At 44.7% G+C, this 13133-nt stretch overlaps 2 protein-coding genes across 21 annotated transcripts; one reads left to right on the forward strand and one right to left on the reverse strand.

Annotated features, from left to right (window-relative positions):
- Nucleotides 1-86: 86 nt before the first annotated feature.
- mettl17 (methyltransferase like 17) lies at nt 87-7605 on the forward strand. Of its 20 annotated transcripts, XM_049011615.1 has the most exons (17): nt 93-545; nt 1704-1845; nt 2894-3043; nt 3342-3429; nt 4007-4088; nt 4190-4263; nt 4666-4760; nt 4961-5031; nt 5122-5229; nt 5823-6071; nt 6132-6251; nt 6310-6369; nt 6428-6529; nt 6638-6685; nt 6888-6980; nt 7103-7296; nt 7404-7605. In XM_049011615.1, exons 1-17 carry the CDS (start codon nt 441-443, stop codon nt 7486-7488), a joined length of 1866 nt encoding a protein of 621 aa, XP_048867572.1. In that variant the 5' UTR covers nt 93-440; the 3' UTR covers nt 7489-7605. The 20 variants fall into 20 exon arrangements, with proteins under 20 accessions (XP_048867578.1, XP_048867581.1, XP_048867580.1 ...); XM_049011616.1 differs by lacking the exon at nt 6428-6529 and having other exon boundaries at nt 92-545; nt 1701-1845; XM_049011621.1 differs by lacking the exons at nt 6428-6529; nt 7404-7605 and having other exon boundaries at nt 87-545; nt 1701-1845; nt 6310-6427; nt 7103-7236.
- Nucleotides 7606-7718: 113 nt separating this feature from the next.
- sdr39u1 (short chain dehydrogenase/reductase family 39U, member 1) lies at nt 7719-12615 on the reverse strand. The gene is made up of 6 exons (XM_049011749.1): nt 12432-12615; nt 11781-11887; nt 11484-11566; nt 10940-11061; nt 8769-8921; nt 7719-8608 (listed from the first exon to the last, which is right to left on the reverse strand). The coding sequence occupies exons 1-6, from the start codon at nt 12445-12447 to the stop codon at nt 8181-8183; spliced, it is 909 nt and encodes a 302-aa protein (XP_048867706.1). The 5' UTR covers nt 12448-12615; the 3' UTR covers nt 7719-8180.
- Between the last annotated feature and the right edge of the window lie 518 nt (nt 12616-13133).

The raw sequence follows: 13133 nt of genomic DNA on the forward strand, positions 1-13133 counted from the left end.
TTGTGGTTCCGGGGCTGTTTTATTGGTCAACAAAGGTCATCGGACGGTCATTGAGACGGTCATCGGATTTTTTTTCTTTGTAATGTTGTAGGGGGACAAATACACAAATAGATATGAATTATGAACCCAACACAAATCACGATCGGCCAGAAAAGATAAAAGATATATGCCGTAGAGCTACGGAGTAGAACAATAGAATGCAAAATTTAAATGTTAAGCAGGAGAAAAACTATTATAAGGAAGTTAAGATGTAGCGTACATAAACTATTTAAAATCACGTGCTCATCGGTGTGTTTACATTACTATGTTACCAAATAATACTTTGTCGGTAAGACTGTATGAAGTCGGATTGTTTTCGTCGACGGACCAACTTCTGGTTGTGGACACATGGTTTTTCCTTGCTCCAAATGTGAATCTTAGTTTGAGCATCCAATGAAAACATGGCAGCACTTTGGAATCTTGGCAACAGCATCAGTCAACAGTCAGTTTTGGTTACAGCGTCAATCCAATATCTATCTATGATTCCTTTGAGGACGACATACAAAGTGAGTAAAGAAGAACGCTTGTAGCATTCTAACCATAAGTCTAGTTTGGTTATAGGTAGCCCTGTGTTAGCCTCACGTTTCGATGTCTATGTGTATAACATGAAAAAATGAATTGGGAACATAAAAGGAGTGGAAGGAGAGTAGTCTGAATTGGGTTCTGGAGATGTACTCCAGCTCACACATCGCACTCATGCGCCAGCCGCGAGTGATTCCAAGTTGCCGAGACCGCATCCACCGTGCGCACGGATATTGTGCCGGACGGCTTCTCCTGCTAAGGTCGTAACAACCCATGATTTCTGTGCGCTCGCTCACCCGAATCGGGCGATGCCCTGCTAGGGCAGCGATTGGCTCTTGTCTCAGACCTTCCCCGAGGTGATTGGGCGAGTGACTGAGCACTCAGCACGTGACCTCTACAGTGAGCTTCCTTCCGCTCCTATTTGGGCAGTGCTTGAGTTTCTGTTATATACCACTCAATTCACTTGTATGTTGTCTAACATGGTTTGTAAAAATATGTGTAGTTTTATTTCTGTTGAATTAAATATAGAGAGTTAATGTTGGACATTCGCCCGACAATGACTAGCAAAGCAAAAAATTATCCAAAAGCCGCGAAACGCAAAAAGATTCAGTGTAAAACAACGAACGGTACGGTTTATGGTAATTTATGCACATTGAACTACGGGGATTGGTTGTATCTACTTTTAGGCGCAAAATTCAGGTTAACCATTTAAAAGTTTATGATGATGAATGAATATATTAGGATAATGTAAATATGTATATAAAATAATTGAATTATATTGAAAATATTAATTAATACAGATCTCAGTATTAATTCATATCAGTTGTTACATTACATTGTAAATTACATTATGCTTGAGACTACTACCTACTAGTTGTGTAACTAATACGATTCGTATAAATGTTCCATATAGATCATTATTTCACTGACTTTTTACTTTGATTCGAGACCTATTGAATGTTAGTAGCAATTTTTAATCTGTTATCATGCATGGCAAAAAATCCAGAATAGTGGACCTTCTATCCTAGTAAACAGCTATTTTTAAAGTCAGCTCAGAGATGTGGCATATTTGATATCCCTGATACATGCACATGTTCGTAAGTGTCCTAAAACGGCAGCTACTCGATTCATTTCTTCAGCAGGGCTACAGCACCGTGGCTAATGTACAAGCACTGGCCGGCTTCTTGAAGGGCGCCCCTCACAGAAAGCACCCGGGCGTGACAGCCCTGAAGACAGTGCACCTTCCGGAGGAGCTACAGAAGGGGGCGCTGTCCATCGTACATGGTGAGGGACTTGTATCCTGCCCCTCTGCCACAGGGACATTAACTGACATTCGGAGGATCTGCAGTCTAAACCAGATAGATTTTTGATGCTGTCACCATGTAAAGAAAAAATGTTATGTGATTAATTATTGCTGTGCCAGGGGTGATAACCCTGTTCATTAGCTATGTGGCTGCAGATTTCTAAAACCTAATTTTATATTTGTTTTATATCCAAAACTTCCAACCATCCATCCATCCATCCATCCATCTATTTTTCAACATCTTCCAGCACAGGGTTGTGCAAAAATAAGAAGATAGGAAGTTATAAATGAGAGGAGGCCATTCAGCACATCACGCTTGCTTGGGAGAAGTTGTTAAAATCTTATCTAGCTCTGTTTTAAAGGAACCCAACGTTTTAGCTTGCGCTACACTAACAGGAAGACTATTCCATACTCTAACTACACGCTGTGTAAAGAAGTGCTTTCTCAAATCCAGTTTAAGATGTTCTTGCATTTGAACTAAAATTGAAGTAGCCCAAAGCCTATCCAAAGTAAAGGCAGGGGAGTCACTGAAAGGGTTACTGTACAGGGCCTATTGGACAAGGAGGAAACAGGAGAACTTGCAAATTTCACACACACATCATGGGGTGTAGCATTCAAGGCGGCGATTGGACACCCTTCATGTGCATGGCACCTGGACATGGATATGCAGCAGACAGCAGGGACGGATTATGGGTTGTGTGGCCCCTGGGCAAAACGTTCGCGAGGGCCCCCCCCCCCCCACCACCACCACCACCACCACCAGCACCACCACCACAACCACCACAATTCAAGGGCCCTTGTAGGCAGAGGATCAAAGAATGTAGGCCCTCTAAAATAGACAAATGAAAATACATTGTTGATAAGCGTTGCAAATTGTTTTGGGCTAGGGGCCCCACGGGCCCCCGACACCTCAAGGGCCCCTGGGCAGCGGCCCCGCTGGCCCGGTCTGTAATCCGTCCCTGGCAGACAGTGCCAAGGGGGTGCCAGCACATATGAGTCGCTCTTGCAATGGGTCCTTCTGTCCAACAGGGGCAGCACTGAGGGATCTTACCGAGCAGGCACGCAGACTCAGCAACTTCCTGTGGAGCCGGAAGAGGCCCGTGGATGAAGAGAAGCTTAGGGAAAGGGCCCTCGCTATGGAGAAAGCCCTCTGGGAGCAGGAGATGGAAAGCAGAGCAGGTGAGCGGAGTGCTGGAAGTGGCAGGACTCCAGTTTAACACGGTGTTGAGTTGTTGCGTAGCTCCTGCTCCAAATACTGCCTACACCTGTACCTGGGCATTTTTCTGGGAGCTCAGATAACTGCCCTTATGCCTCACTGACTCCTTGCCTGCCGTATGTTTGTGATGTGCTGTTCGCCCTCCCTTGTATTGTACGTCACTTATGATAAAAGTGTCCCTTAAGTACAAATAATCATGACTGTAAATATGAGCATGTGCCACGACTCTCTGAAAGTACTTTGTCTGCTTGTGTGTGACAGACACAGACAGTCATCTGGCAGAAATGCACATTCGGAAGAAGGTATTATCAGCTCTGAAAAAAACAACGTACCACTGGACTCCACTGAGGTAGCCGCGTGTCCCCCTGCAGCACTAACCCCCCACATATGCAGAACATATCCCCCCCACATTTAACATTAAATATTAGTTTTATGCCGGTGTGCCCCCCCCACATTCAAAATGCTTCTCACACCCCTGATCTTTGCTGCACAGCCTCTGCAAATATTCCACTTTATATCGTTCTAACTTGGGTCCTGCGCAAAAGCATTGTTTACTCTAATAATAATGACACTTAATTGATCCCCGTGTGGAAATTCTCTTTTTTGCCTACCCCATCTTGCTTTCCGTGATACACAGACATTCATAAGTGAGAGCAGGTTTAACAGCGAAAGGCGGCCACTTCTGGTGGCGTCCCTGGAGCTGGGGGTTAAGGGCCTTGATCAAAGGCCCACAGGCATGACGGTTCCGCTGAGGCCAGCGACCTTCCGCTCACAGGCTCAGAGGCTTAGCCCACTAAGCCGCACTCCTCCTGGGTGGGCCTGCTTTGCTCACACTCTCAGAGTATTATTTTAATAGCACTGCGTTTTGCTGCATCATTGCTCAGTGTGCATCCTTTGCTCCCTGGTGTCTTGTCTCTCCCTGTCAGGTATGATGATGAACTGTGTGTGGTGTACCTGGCCGCTCGCTTGGCAGCAGGCTATGCGGCAGTGAGGAGAGCATTGAATGAGGTGAGGACACCGTATAAGAAGTCATAGGAATCACTATGTAAAGTTTTACGTGGGTTGGGAGGGACGTCTCATAGTCTCTCCTGTTGTCTTCCCGTCCCTAGATAAAGAAGCGAGACCCCACATTCTCCCCTTTTTCTCTTCTGGACTTCGGTTCTGGTCTCGGAACCGTGGTTTGGTAAGAAGAATAATCAGTCATTTAGTTTATCATTTTTAACACCAGCCGTCGCATTTAGATATTGCATAACCGGCGCAGTGGCAGTGCCGTCATATATATTCACCAAGACGAAATCTCACGCACGATGATTTGAGTTAATATAATTTCATAGCAGGTGCATATTTTGAACTCGAATGTATGCGATTGTAGGATAATGGATTGTCTCTGTTATCAAACTGTTGCCACGAATGGCCTGGATGCATGTCACGCCATGTGACGGCCTCCTGCACAAAGCTGTCTTGCGCAGATTGTGCAGACAGGTACTGTAGTGCTAGCAGGTCAGAGGTGCTGATGGGAGCAGGGATGGGTGCTGATGAGGTCTGGCTTGATCCCTTTTGTTCTTCATCCAACTCCACCGGTCAGGGCGGCACGTACGACTTGGGGCGACTCTCTGAAAGAGAGCGTGTGTGTGGACAGTTCCAAGGCCATGAACACACTGGCTGAGCGACTACTCCGAGGTACACACACCACACACACGTTCCTCCTCCCTTTTAGGCTAATCAAGAGCCATTTGAAGGCTCTGACAACCTTCCTGAGACCCTGCAGGATTCTTATGCAACAAAACAGAATTTTTTCTTTGATCCTTTTGAAAATTGATACTATGAGGCCAAATGATTTGTGATGCGTAACACTGACAGTGATTTTTCTCTCTGCATAGGTGGTAGTGACAAGGAGGACCCATTGATCAAACAGGTCTACTTTCGACAGTTCCTTCCAGTCTCCCCCAAGGTGCGCCCACCTCCCCCCCCTGGTGGCTGAATGGCATCTGTACAACACGACTAGGTTGCACGCAGCTGCTGTTCTGCATCTCGCCTCCAGGTGCAGTTTGACCTGGTGACCAGCGCGTTTGGTCTGTCGGAGCTTCCCTCCAAGCAGGAGAGAACAGAGACGGTTCTGACGCTATGGAGGAAGACTCATTCCTATTTGGTCAGTAACATATCCATTCCAAAGCCATAATGCTAGTCAGGGACAATTAGATTTTCCTTTTATTCCGGAATATATGCATCTCACAATGGAGATCTGTTATTCAGGAAAAGTTATGGGGAAACAACGGAATATAACTGTATCCAATTTCATTAGTTAAGATCTGCACTTTAATTATTAATAAAATTACTAATAATTTGCTGTTAAGAGAATGTTAAGATGAGTAAAAAGATTTTTACACTATCAAGTTACACTAGTGTGCACAACAGTTGATCCAACCTCGGATCAAGCGGGAGATGATGGATGGATGGATGGATAAAAGGAATATTTCTTCACAAAAAATTTAAATGTAATATAATCATATCTTGCTCCTGGCATTTGTAAGACAACTTGTAAATCACTTGCAAATATAAAGTAATGGGTTTGTAAGCATACACAGACATAAGTTAAAATTTAGCATTTACAAGCGCTGTGGTAAAAACACTGTGAGAAAGGAGGAAAATGTTTTTGTAATACAACTAAAGTATTGCATAAAGAATTTTGCATTGTTATATGAATGTCTATTTTTTTTTGTCCAACTCTTAAATGTTCTTCAGGTCCTGGTGGAAAACGGGACTAAGGAAGGTCATCAGATCCTGATGGAGGCCAGAGACACGGTACTGAAGGTGGGTGACACACGCACGCTCACAGACGCACACACACAGAGAAGGGACACGGTACTGAAGGTTGGTGACACACACACGCTCACAGACGCACACACACAGAGAAGGGACACGGTACTGAAGGTTGGTGACACACGCACGCTCACAGACAAACACACACAGAGAAGGGACACGGTACTGAAGGTGGGTGACACACGCACGCTGACAGACAAACACACACAGAGAAGGGACACGGTACTGAAGGTGGGTGACACACGCACGCTCACAGACAAACACACACAGAGAAGGGACACGGTACTGAAGGTGGGTGACACACGCACGCTGACAGACGCACACACACAGAGAAGGGACACGGTACTGAAGGTTGGTGACACACGCACGCTCACAGACGCACACACAGAGAAGGGACACGGTACTGAAGGTGGGTGACACACGCACGCTCACAGACAAACACACACAGAGAAGGGACACGGTACTGAAGGTGGGTGACACACACACGCTCACAGACAAACACACAGAGAAGGGACACGGTACTGAAGGTTGGTGACACACGCACGCTCACAAACAAACACACACAGAGAAGGGACACGGTACTGAAGGTGGGTGACATACGCACGCTCACAGACAAACACGCACAGCAGGTAACCACACTCTGGTTTCAAATGCTTTTATTTGTTAACTCTCTCGGGTCTGGAATATGCCTTCAAATTTCATTTGTATTGCTGAATGTATAATCGTTTAACAAACAGGGGGAAGAGAAAGCGACGGACCGCAGGCGTCCTTTGGTGTTCGCCCCGGTGCGTTTCATTTCGCATTTCTGTTATTTAGTGAGAGTGTTTGTATCTCTTGTATCATTTTCAATTAATACCGTATAGTTCTTGGACAAAGTTCTGAATGTTAAGATGAATAAATAGATTTTTACACTACCAAGCTACACTAGGTCTCTCTCAAAGCTAACAGGTAATCTACTCATTTTCCTTCTTTGATATGTGTGGTCAGTGTGCACACCAGTTACCCTGCCCCAAGCTGGCACAACAACCCCAAGTGCCCTGTAATTACCCCCAGCCCTTCTGCCCTCTGCCACTTCCGGAGGTAAGAGAAACCCGCCTACCCTTCGCAATATGATTGGGCGATCGGTTGGAGGAAATTAGCATGAATGCAATGTCAGAATGCAGACAGACTTGGTGAAAAAGCCCTCTGGTGCTGTTACACAGAACCGTGAACACGAGGTGGAGCGGTTCAGTTACCTGGTCATGACCCGGCAGGAGCCGGAAGTTGAGAATGCAGGGCCGGAGTGGGCCCGGCTGACGGGGCCGGTGTTGCGGAGGCCCCGTCACGTCCACTGCCAGCTCTGCTGTGCCGACGGAGAGCTGAGGAGGGTCGTCGTCACCCCCAGCCGGCACGGCAGGTAAGCCCCTCCCCAGCCCCAGTAGCCTGGGACAGTACCTGGCTTTCTTCTCCTCCACACACTCACGTCTTCGCCCCCCCCCCCCCCCCCCCCCCCCGCCTAAACAGAGACGTGTACCGCTGCGCCCGGAACAGCGACTATGGAGATCGGCTGCCGATCATGAAGCCAGAAGTGGAAACCATCGCGGAATGAAAGGACCCATCCAAGACGGGTTTCAAAATACTCCACAGATATAACAAACAACCTGAGATCAGAGAAAAACAGTCTTCGGATTTATGTTTCAGAATAAAATGTAGCAGAGCAAAAGAAGACCTCATTCATGTAACTTAAGATTTCTCTGGGTAGACATTACAAAAACAGCGGGGAATTTTAAGACTGTTGAGCACACAAGTACAGTATGAGCAACACGTACATTTGTTTGTGCAAGTGTTTATTTACATCCCATAAACGTCGAGCGGAACATCGTATTTGGCAAACAGCCACCACCACACAGTGGAGAAAAAAAAAACTTGGTTTGACCGGCTTAGGACTTTAAGCAAAAAAAGCTGAATTGATAACGTCGGACACGATTAGCAGACGCGGACTCCAGTCTGACAAAACTCAGATTTCAGTAGATAGCACATTCTGATCTTGGTCATGATGCTGTTCTTAGTACCCTTGAAGTGGTTTAACACATGCTGTGCTAAATTTCAGGGGGGGGGGGGGCACACACCAAGAGCACTCAGGACCAGGGCTGCAAAAGTCCTAACGGACTGTAGTGTTCTAGGCTATTGGGTTCAGGACCAGGCTCTGTAGTGTTCTATAGTTAGAGGAAAGGAACCATTAAGCTACTGAAAATGTATGTATGAGCAAGCTGAGCAGTCCAACAGTCCACAAACAGAGTGTTAACTCCTCACTATCTCCTTCAGTGCTGACTTGAGGTTTGGGTACTGGAACTCATACCCCGACTCCAGAGCCCTCCGGGGTAACACCCACTGACCCTCGGTAAGCACCGCGGCCCTCTCCGCACCCAGCAGCGCCTGCAAGACGAGCTTGGGAGCCGGGAGCACCGTAGGCTTCCGCAGGGCCCGGCCCAGGGCCTTGGTGAACTCATAGTTGGTGTTCTGGGCGGGAGCGACACCGTTGTAGATCTCTGGTATGCTGGGAATGGGTTTTGAGGGCGGTTCCAGTGAACGGGCAATTATCCCTGCCAAGTCAGCGACGTGAATCCAGGGAAACGGTTGCTGGCCAGAGCCCATGGGTCCCCCCAAGCCCAACCGGAAGGGGGGGAGCATCTGCTTCACAGCGCCCCCATCTGCACCCAGAACGATCCCTAACAAAGCAAGGAGAAAGGGGGACGTACTATAATAGCAAAGACACAAAGAGACTTTTGAACCCTGTATGTGGGACTATCATGACTGGATCGTTCCACTTCTTATTGGCTATTGGCTCTTGCTGTTCTTCCACTGCCTGGTTAAACCCATCAGACTAACCTAACCTGACGATCACGTGCCTGGTGCTCCGGGCCACGTTTTCTGGGAGACTCCCGGCTGCCTCCCACTCTTTCACCAGTAAGGAAAAGAGATCAAAGGGGCTCCACTCAGTCTCCTCAGTGTATTGCACCGTCTGGCTTGGTTTATAACATGCTGCAACAGAGCAGAAGGACATGCGACATCAGAGGAGCAAACACCTACCCTGGCTTTAGCTTTCAAAGTGGGCGATCGCACGTTTCTGAATGAGTCTAACAATACCAATCCACGTCGGAAATGCACCGATAAAGGGGTACGACGTCACTTTATTTTGGTTCAAACTGCCTTCAGAATAATGAAAATTAATGATAATATGACAACATTTTTATGAGGTAAAGTCGCACACAAACAGGCGGTGGGATCTTTATAAGGGTAAATCTTATGCAAGGATTCACAATGCTCTCATTAATAATGATAAGAAGAAGAGTAGGAATCCAGCTGCCGATGCTGATTGGACCCCTAATAATAATATCAATAAGACTGTGTTCACACTATCAAGCATAAGTGACTCAAATCTGTTTTTTTTCCCTGAATGGGACTCAGGTCTGATGTCTTCAGGGCAGTGTGAACAGCCGAGTCACTTTGATACGTGGTCCAAGATCGGATATTCAAACGCTCCTCTACTTACGAACTTTCAACTTACGAACTTTCAGACATACGAACCAAGAGGACTGCAAGTCCAAATTGTGTTCACTGGGCTCCCGTTTCCTGTCCACAACATCATTTTTTTTTTCTGCGCCCCAATTCCGCCTAGCACGACTTCTGGCCGCTGCTCCCGCCGTGCAGCAGCGTAGCGTGCGTACTCCCAGCATCCCAGTTCTTTGTACTTGCGTATACCCTTACAATGATGTTGAATAACCACTTACGAACATTTCAAGTTATGAACGGCCGTTCTGAATGTAACTCATTCGTAAGTAGAGGAGCGTCTGTATATCAGATGCATTCATAATAAATAGCAACAGAAAAACATAAGATAAATAAAATACAGTCAGATACAGGTCACTTGTAATTATGAACGAACGAAGATCTGAGCAAAGGAATCGGACAATGAGGCTCGTAATGTGAATGTAGCCTCAAATTCTCGGGTGAATAACTTTTGACAATAATCACTCAAGTATTTTCACAAAAATGCCTGAATCTTTCAGTAACTTAATTTACATTACAGTCATGCAGCAGATGCTTTTGTCGATGCATAAGCGAGCAAGTGCATTGCAAGGTATACAGGACCAGTTAAAAGTCCAGACACACCAGCTACATCATTCACCTTTTTTATTGCATCCCTCTCACCCCCTGCATGTGACAGTGGGAGTGTTACGCAGCTCCTTCTGTGACAGACTGCTACATCCAGCATGTAAGAAGGAACACTTCCAGAGTTCCTTCATTCCATCTGCCATTAGACTGTATAACACCACAGTCAACTCAGTCCAACTGAAGTCCATTCATTTCTCTAACTGAATGCCCATGACACAAGAATGTTCTTTACAATTATGCGATATCCACTGCATATGCATAACATCTGTATTTATATCTACTGGGTGCGACACATATTTATACCCAAGTCAACTAAAGTTTCTGTCCTGCACGTTTATTAGGCGCAGAATGTCACTGCACATGCATGAGTATTGCATCTATGCAGTACCCGCTGCATATGTACAATATAATTGTGTTAAATTTTATTATCATTTTTCATAATTATTTCTATCATTATAGTTTATTTTCTATTTCTATTTAAAAGTAAATCTCTCTGGTGCGGGATCAACAAAGGATCAATAAAGTCCTATCTTACAGTAAAACGCCTCGAGGCAATGAAACGATGCATATCATATATTGCAACGATCAAGAGAATGTTTCAACATCTCAAAAGGGAACAGATCATCTGTCGTAGCGATCCATCTCAACGCTTGTTCACCAGATAATACCGACTAGCTAACGACCCCAAGCACACCTTGAGTTTATCATATCGAAAGACAAACTGTTTTCAGTAGGTGTTTCCAGACTTTTGAGTGGTACTGGAAATGCATTCCAGTGATTGCCCAGTTACAAGATTTGAGCAGCACTGGAAAAAGCATCGAGAGAAATAATGCCAAGAACCACTCTGCGATGTTTGTGCTACCATGAGTATGCTGCACACCTACCCACTCCTGTGACAAGGACCCAGGCCCGAGGGGGACTGGAGGAGGATGCAATGGCTTTTGCAAGAGATCTAGTGGTATTTATCCGACTGGAGAACAGATCTTTCTTGAAGCTCTCATTCCACCTGATCAACAAGTAGGAAAAGACAGATTAACGAATAAAGCAAGTATACTATTACAATCTAACGTTGTCCTCTTGATTGTCTGGGGTTCCTTCCACACTCAACAACTGAACTAGTGACTCTAAGCAATCTATAAAATGTGTGACTACATGTGTGTTTGTTTAGATGGGCTAGGGTAGCATCTCACACATGCCTTGCTTTTCAGATTTAATGCCCAAAAAGATTCTGGCTTGCTGCCACCTTCGTTACATCAGTGACTTATCAGAATAGGACAAAACATGTACAGAAAATGGATAGATGTTATCATTCTACTTTTATTATCCTAGTGGAAATTGCTTATACAGAAGTGTTAATGTATAGAGAGGTGAATGGATGGATGAATGAATGAATAAACAGGAATGATGGAATACTGTTCAATCTCTCACCAGCGCAGGGGATTCATGAGATTCTCCCCAGCCAGGTTGACAGCGCCCTCACATGGTGGTAGGCCGCTACTCTCCAGATCATCCTGCAAACCAGGAACTAGCTGGTCAAACTCAGCTCCCATGAGGCCTGCTGTAATGAATAGGCTACTCATCTTGTGATGTGTCATATTTTAACCAATTACATTAAGTGTGCCTGTGCAGAGGAGGCAATAATAAGTAAGTGAGAAAATGACAATTATTGTTAAAAGAAAAAAAAGATAGAATGATGTAGCAGACAAGAAACAGGAAGAATTTTACCCATGTGATACATCCAGGACCCGGTTGCCTTGATATAATAGTGACTTCATGACCTGATCCACATAGAAACCGGGTCAGTGCTCTGCCAACAAAACCCGAGCCACCGCCTGGTGAAAGGGGGAAATGACACCAAGCTTGTCAGGTGTGATCGCCAAAAAAAAAAAACAACACATGGTGGAGTCATGTTGTCACCACACCTGACTGAAATGCTTCACAAATGATAAGACCCTAAAAAAATATCGGGAGAATTAACGTCATAGTTTAAGCAAAAATTGGTATTTTAAAGATCCCTACTTTTTTTATTAAAGGAACCAACAGGCAGGTGTCTGATTATTTTCTTGACTAATACTGTGAAGGTCACCTAAAAACATCGGCCTACTGGAAACAAGACCTTAAAGGTATTAGCAAACGAAGCAGCAGTAGGCGCATGCGCCTCCTCTTCACTTCCGAAAGCGAAACTGTACAGCGCGTAAACGTTTCCAAAATGTTGACCTTCACCATATCCGCTCTATCCTTGTTTAATATTGCACGCCATAAAGGCAGTAATCAATAAGCCTGATAGCATATTTGTTTTTGGGTTTAATATTTCCTTTTAGGTTTGATTAAACTGGCATGTAGTATCATCAAGTAACACAATAGCTCGCGACATACCAATCACGACTCTCATCCCGTCAACCTGCACGCTCCTAAAATGAGATCTCCACACCACGTTCAAGAACAGAACAAGCAAATACTACCCGAACCTTAAAATTTTTTAATTGTAAACTGTCGCTGTGTCTAAGAGGAGCGAAACGTCCTGACTATTATGTCCAATGAGGCTTCCGTCATTCTATCATGTGGCCAAAAGTAAGATGATGCGTTAGTGCAGGTGGTAATAATTCTTCAATAGTGTTATATTAAATATTTGTATGTGTGCAGTTATGGCATTGGTGTAACAGTGCACTTTCTAAATAAAAAATACATTTATAAAGAAATCAAATTATATAAGGAGTCGTACTAATTGGACGTAAGTGACGAATTACATAGCGTTATTAAATTGATGTCCCTCAAAGATTTTAATGTTGGAAGTTTTCATTCATTTCATTTCCTTTAAACTTTAAGAATTTAAATGATGCGATCAACTCTATTTCAAATGCATCCAAACTTGTTTTATTTTTGAGAATCTCGATTTATGTATGTAATATTTCATTAAAATAATTTTGCGAACTAAGAATTCAACCGTCATTCACCATAAAAATACTTCATGCCATTGGATTCCAAGTTAGGTATCTGCACCGTTTGGAATGTCAACACGAAAATCATCCTTTGAAAATTTTAAAATGACATGATTGTACATTGGTTGTAAAATGTTAC

Source organism: Brienomyrus brachyistius, chromosome 4 (genome assembly GCF_023856365.1).
Source record: "Brienomyrus brachyistius isolate T26 chromosome 4, BBRACH_0.4, whole genome shotgun sequence".
Taxonomy (NCBI): domain Eukaryota; kingdom Metazoa; phylum Chordata; class Actinopteri; order Osteoglossiformes; family Mormyridae; genus Brienomyrus; species Brienomyrus brachyistius.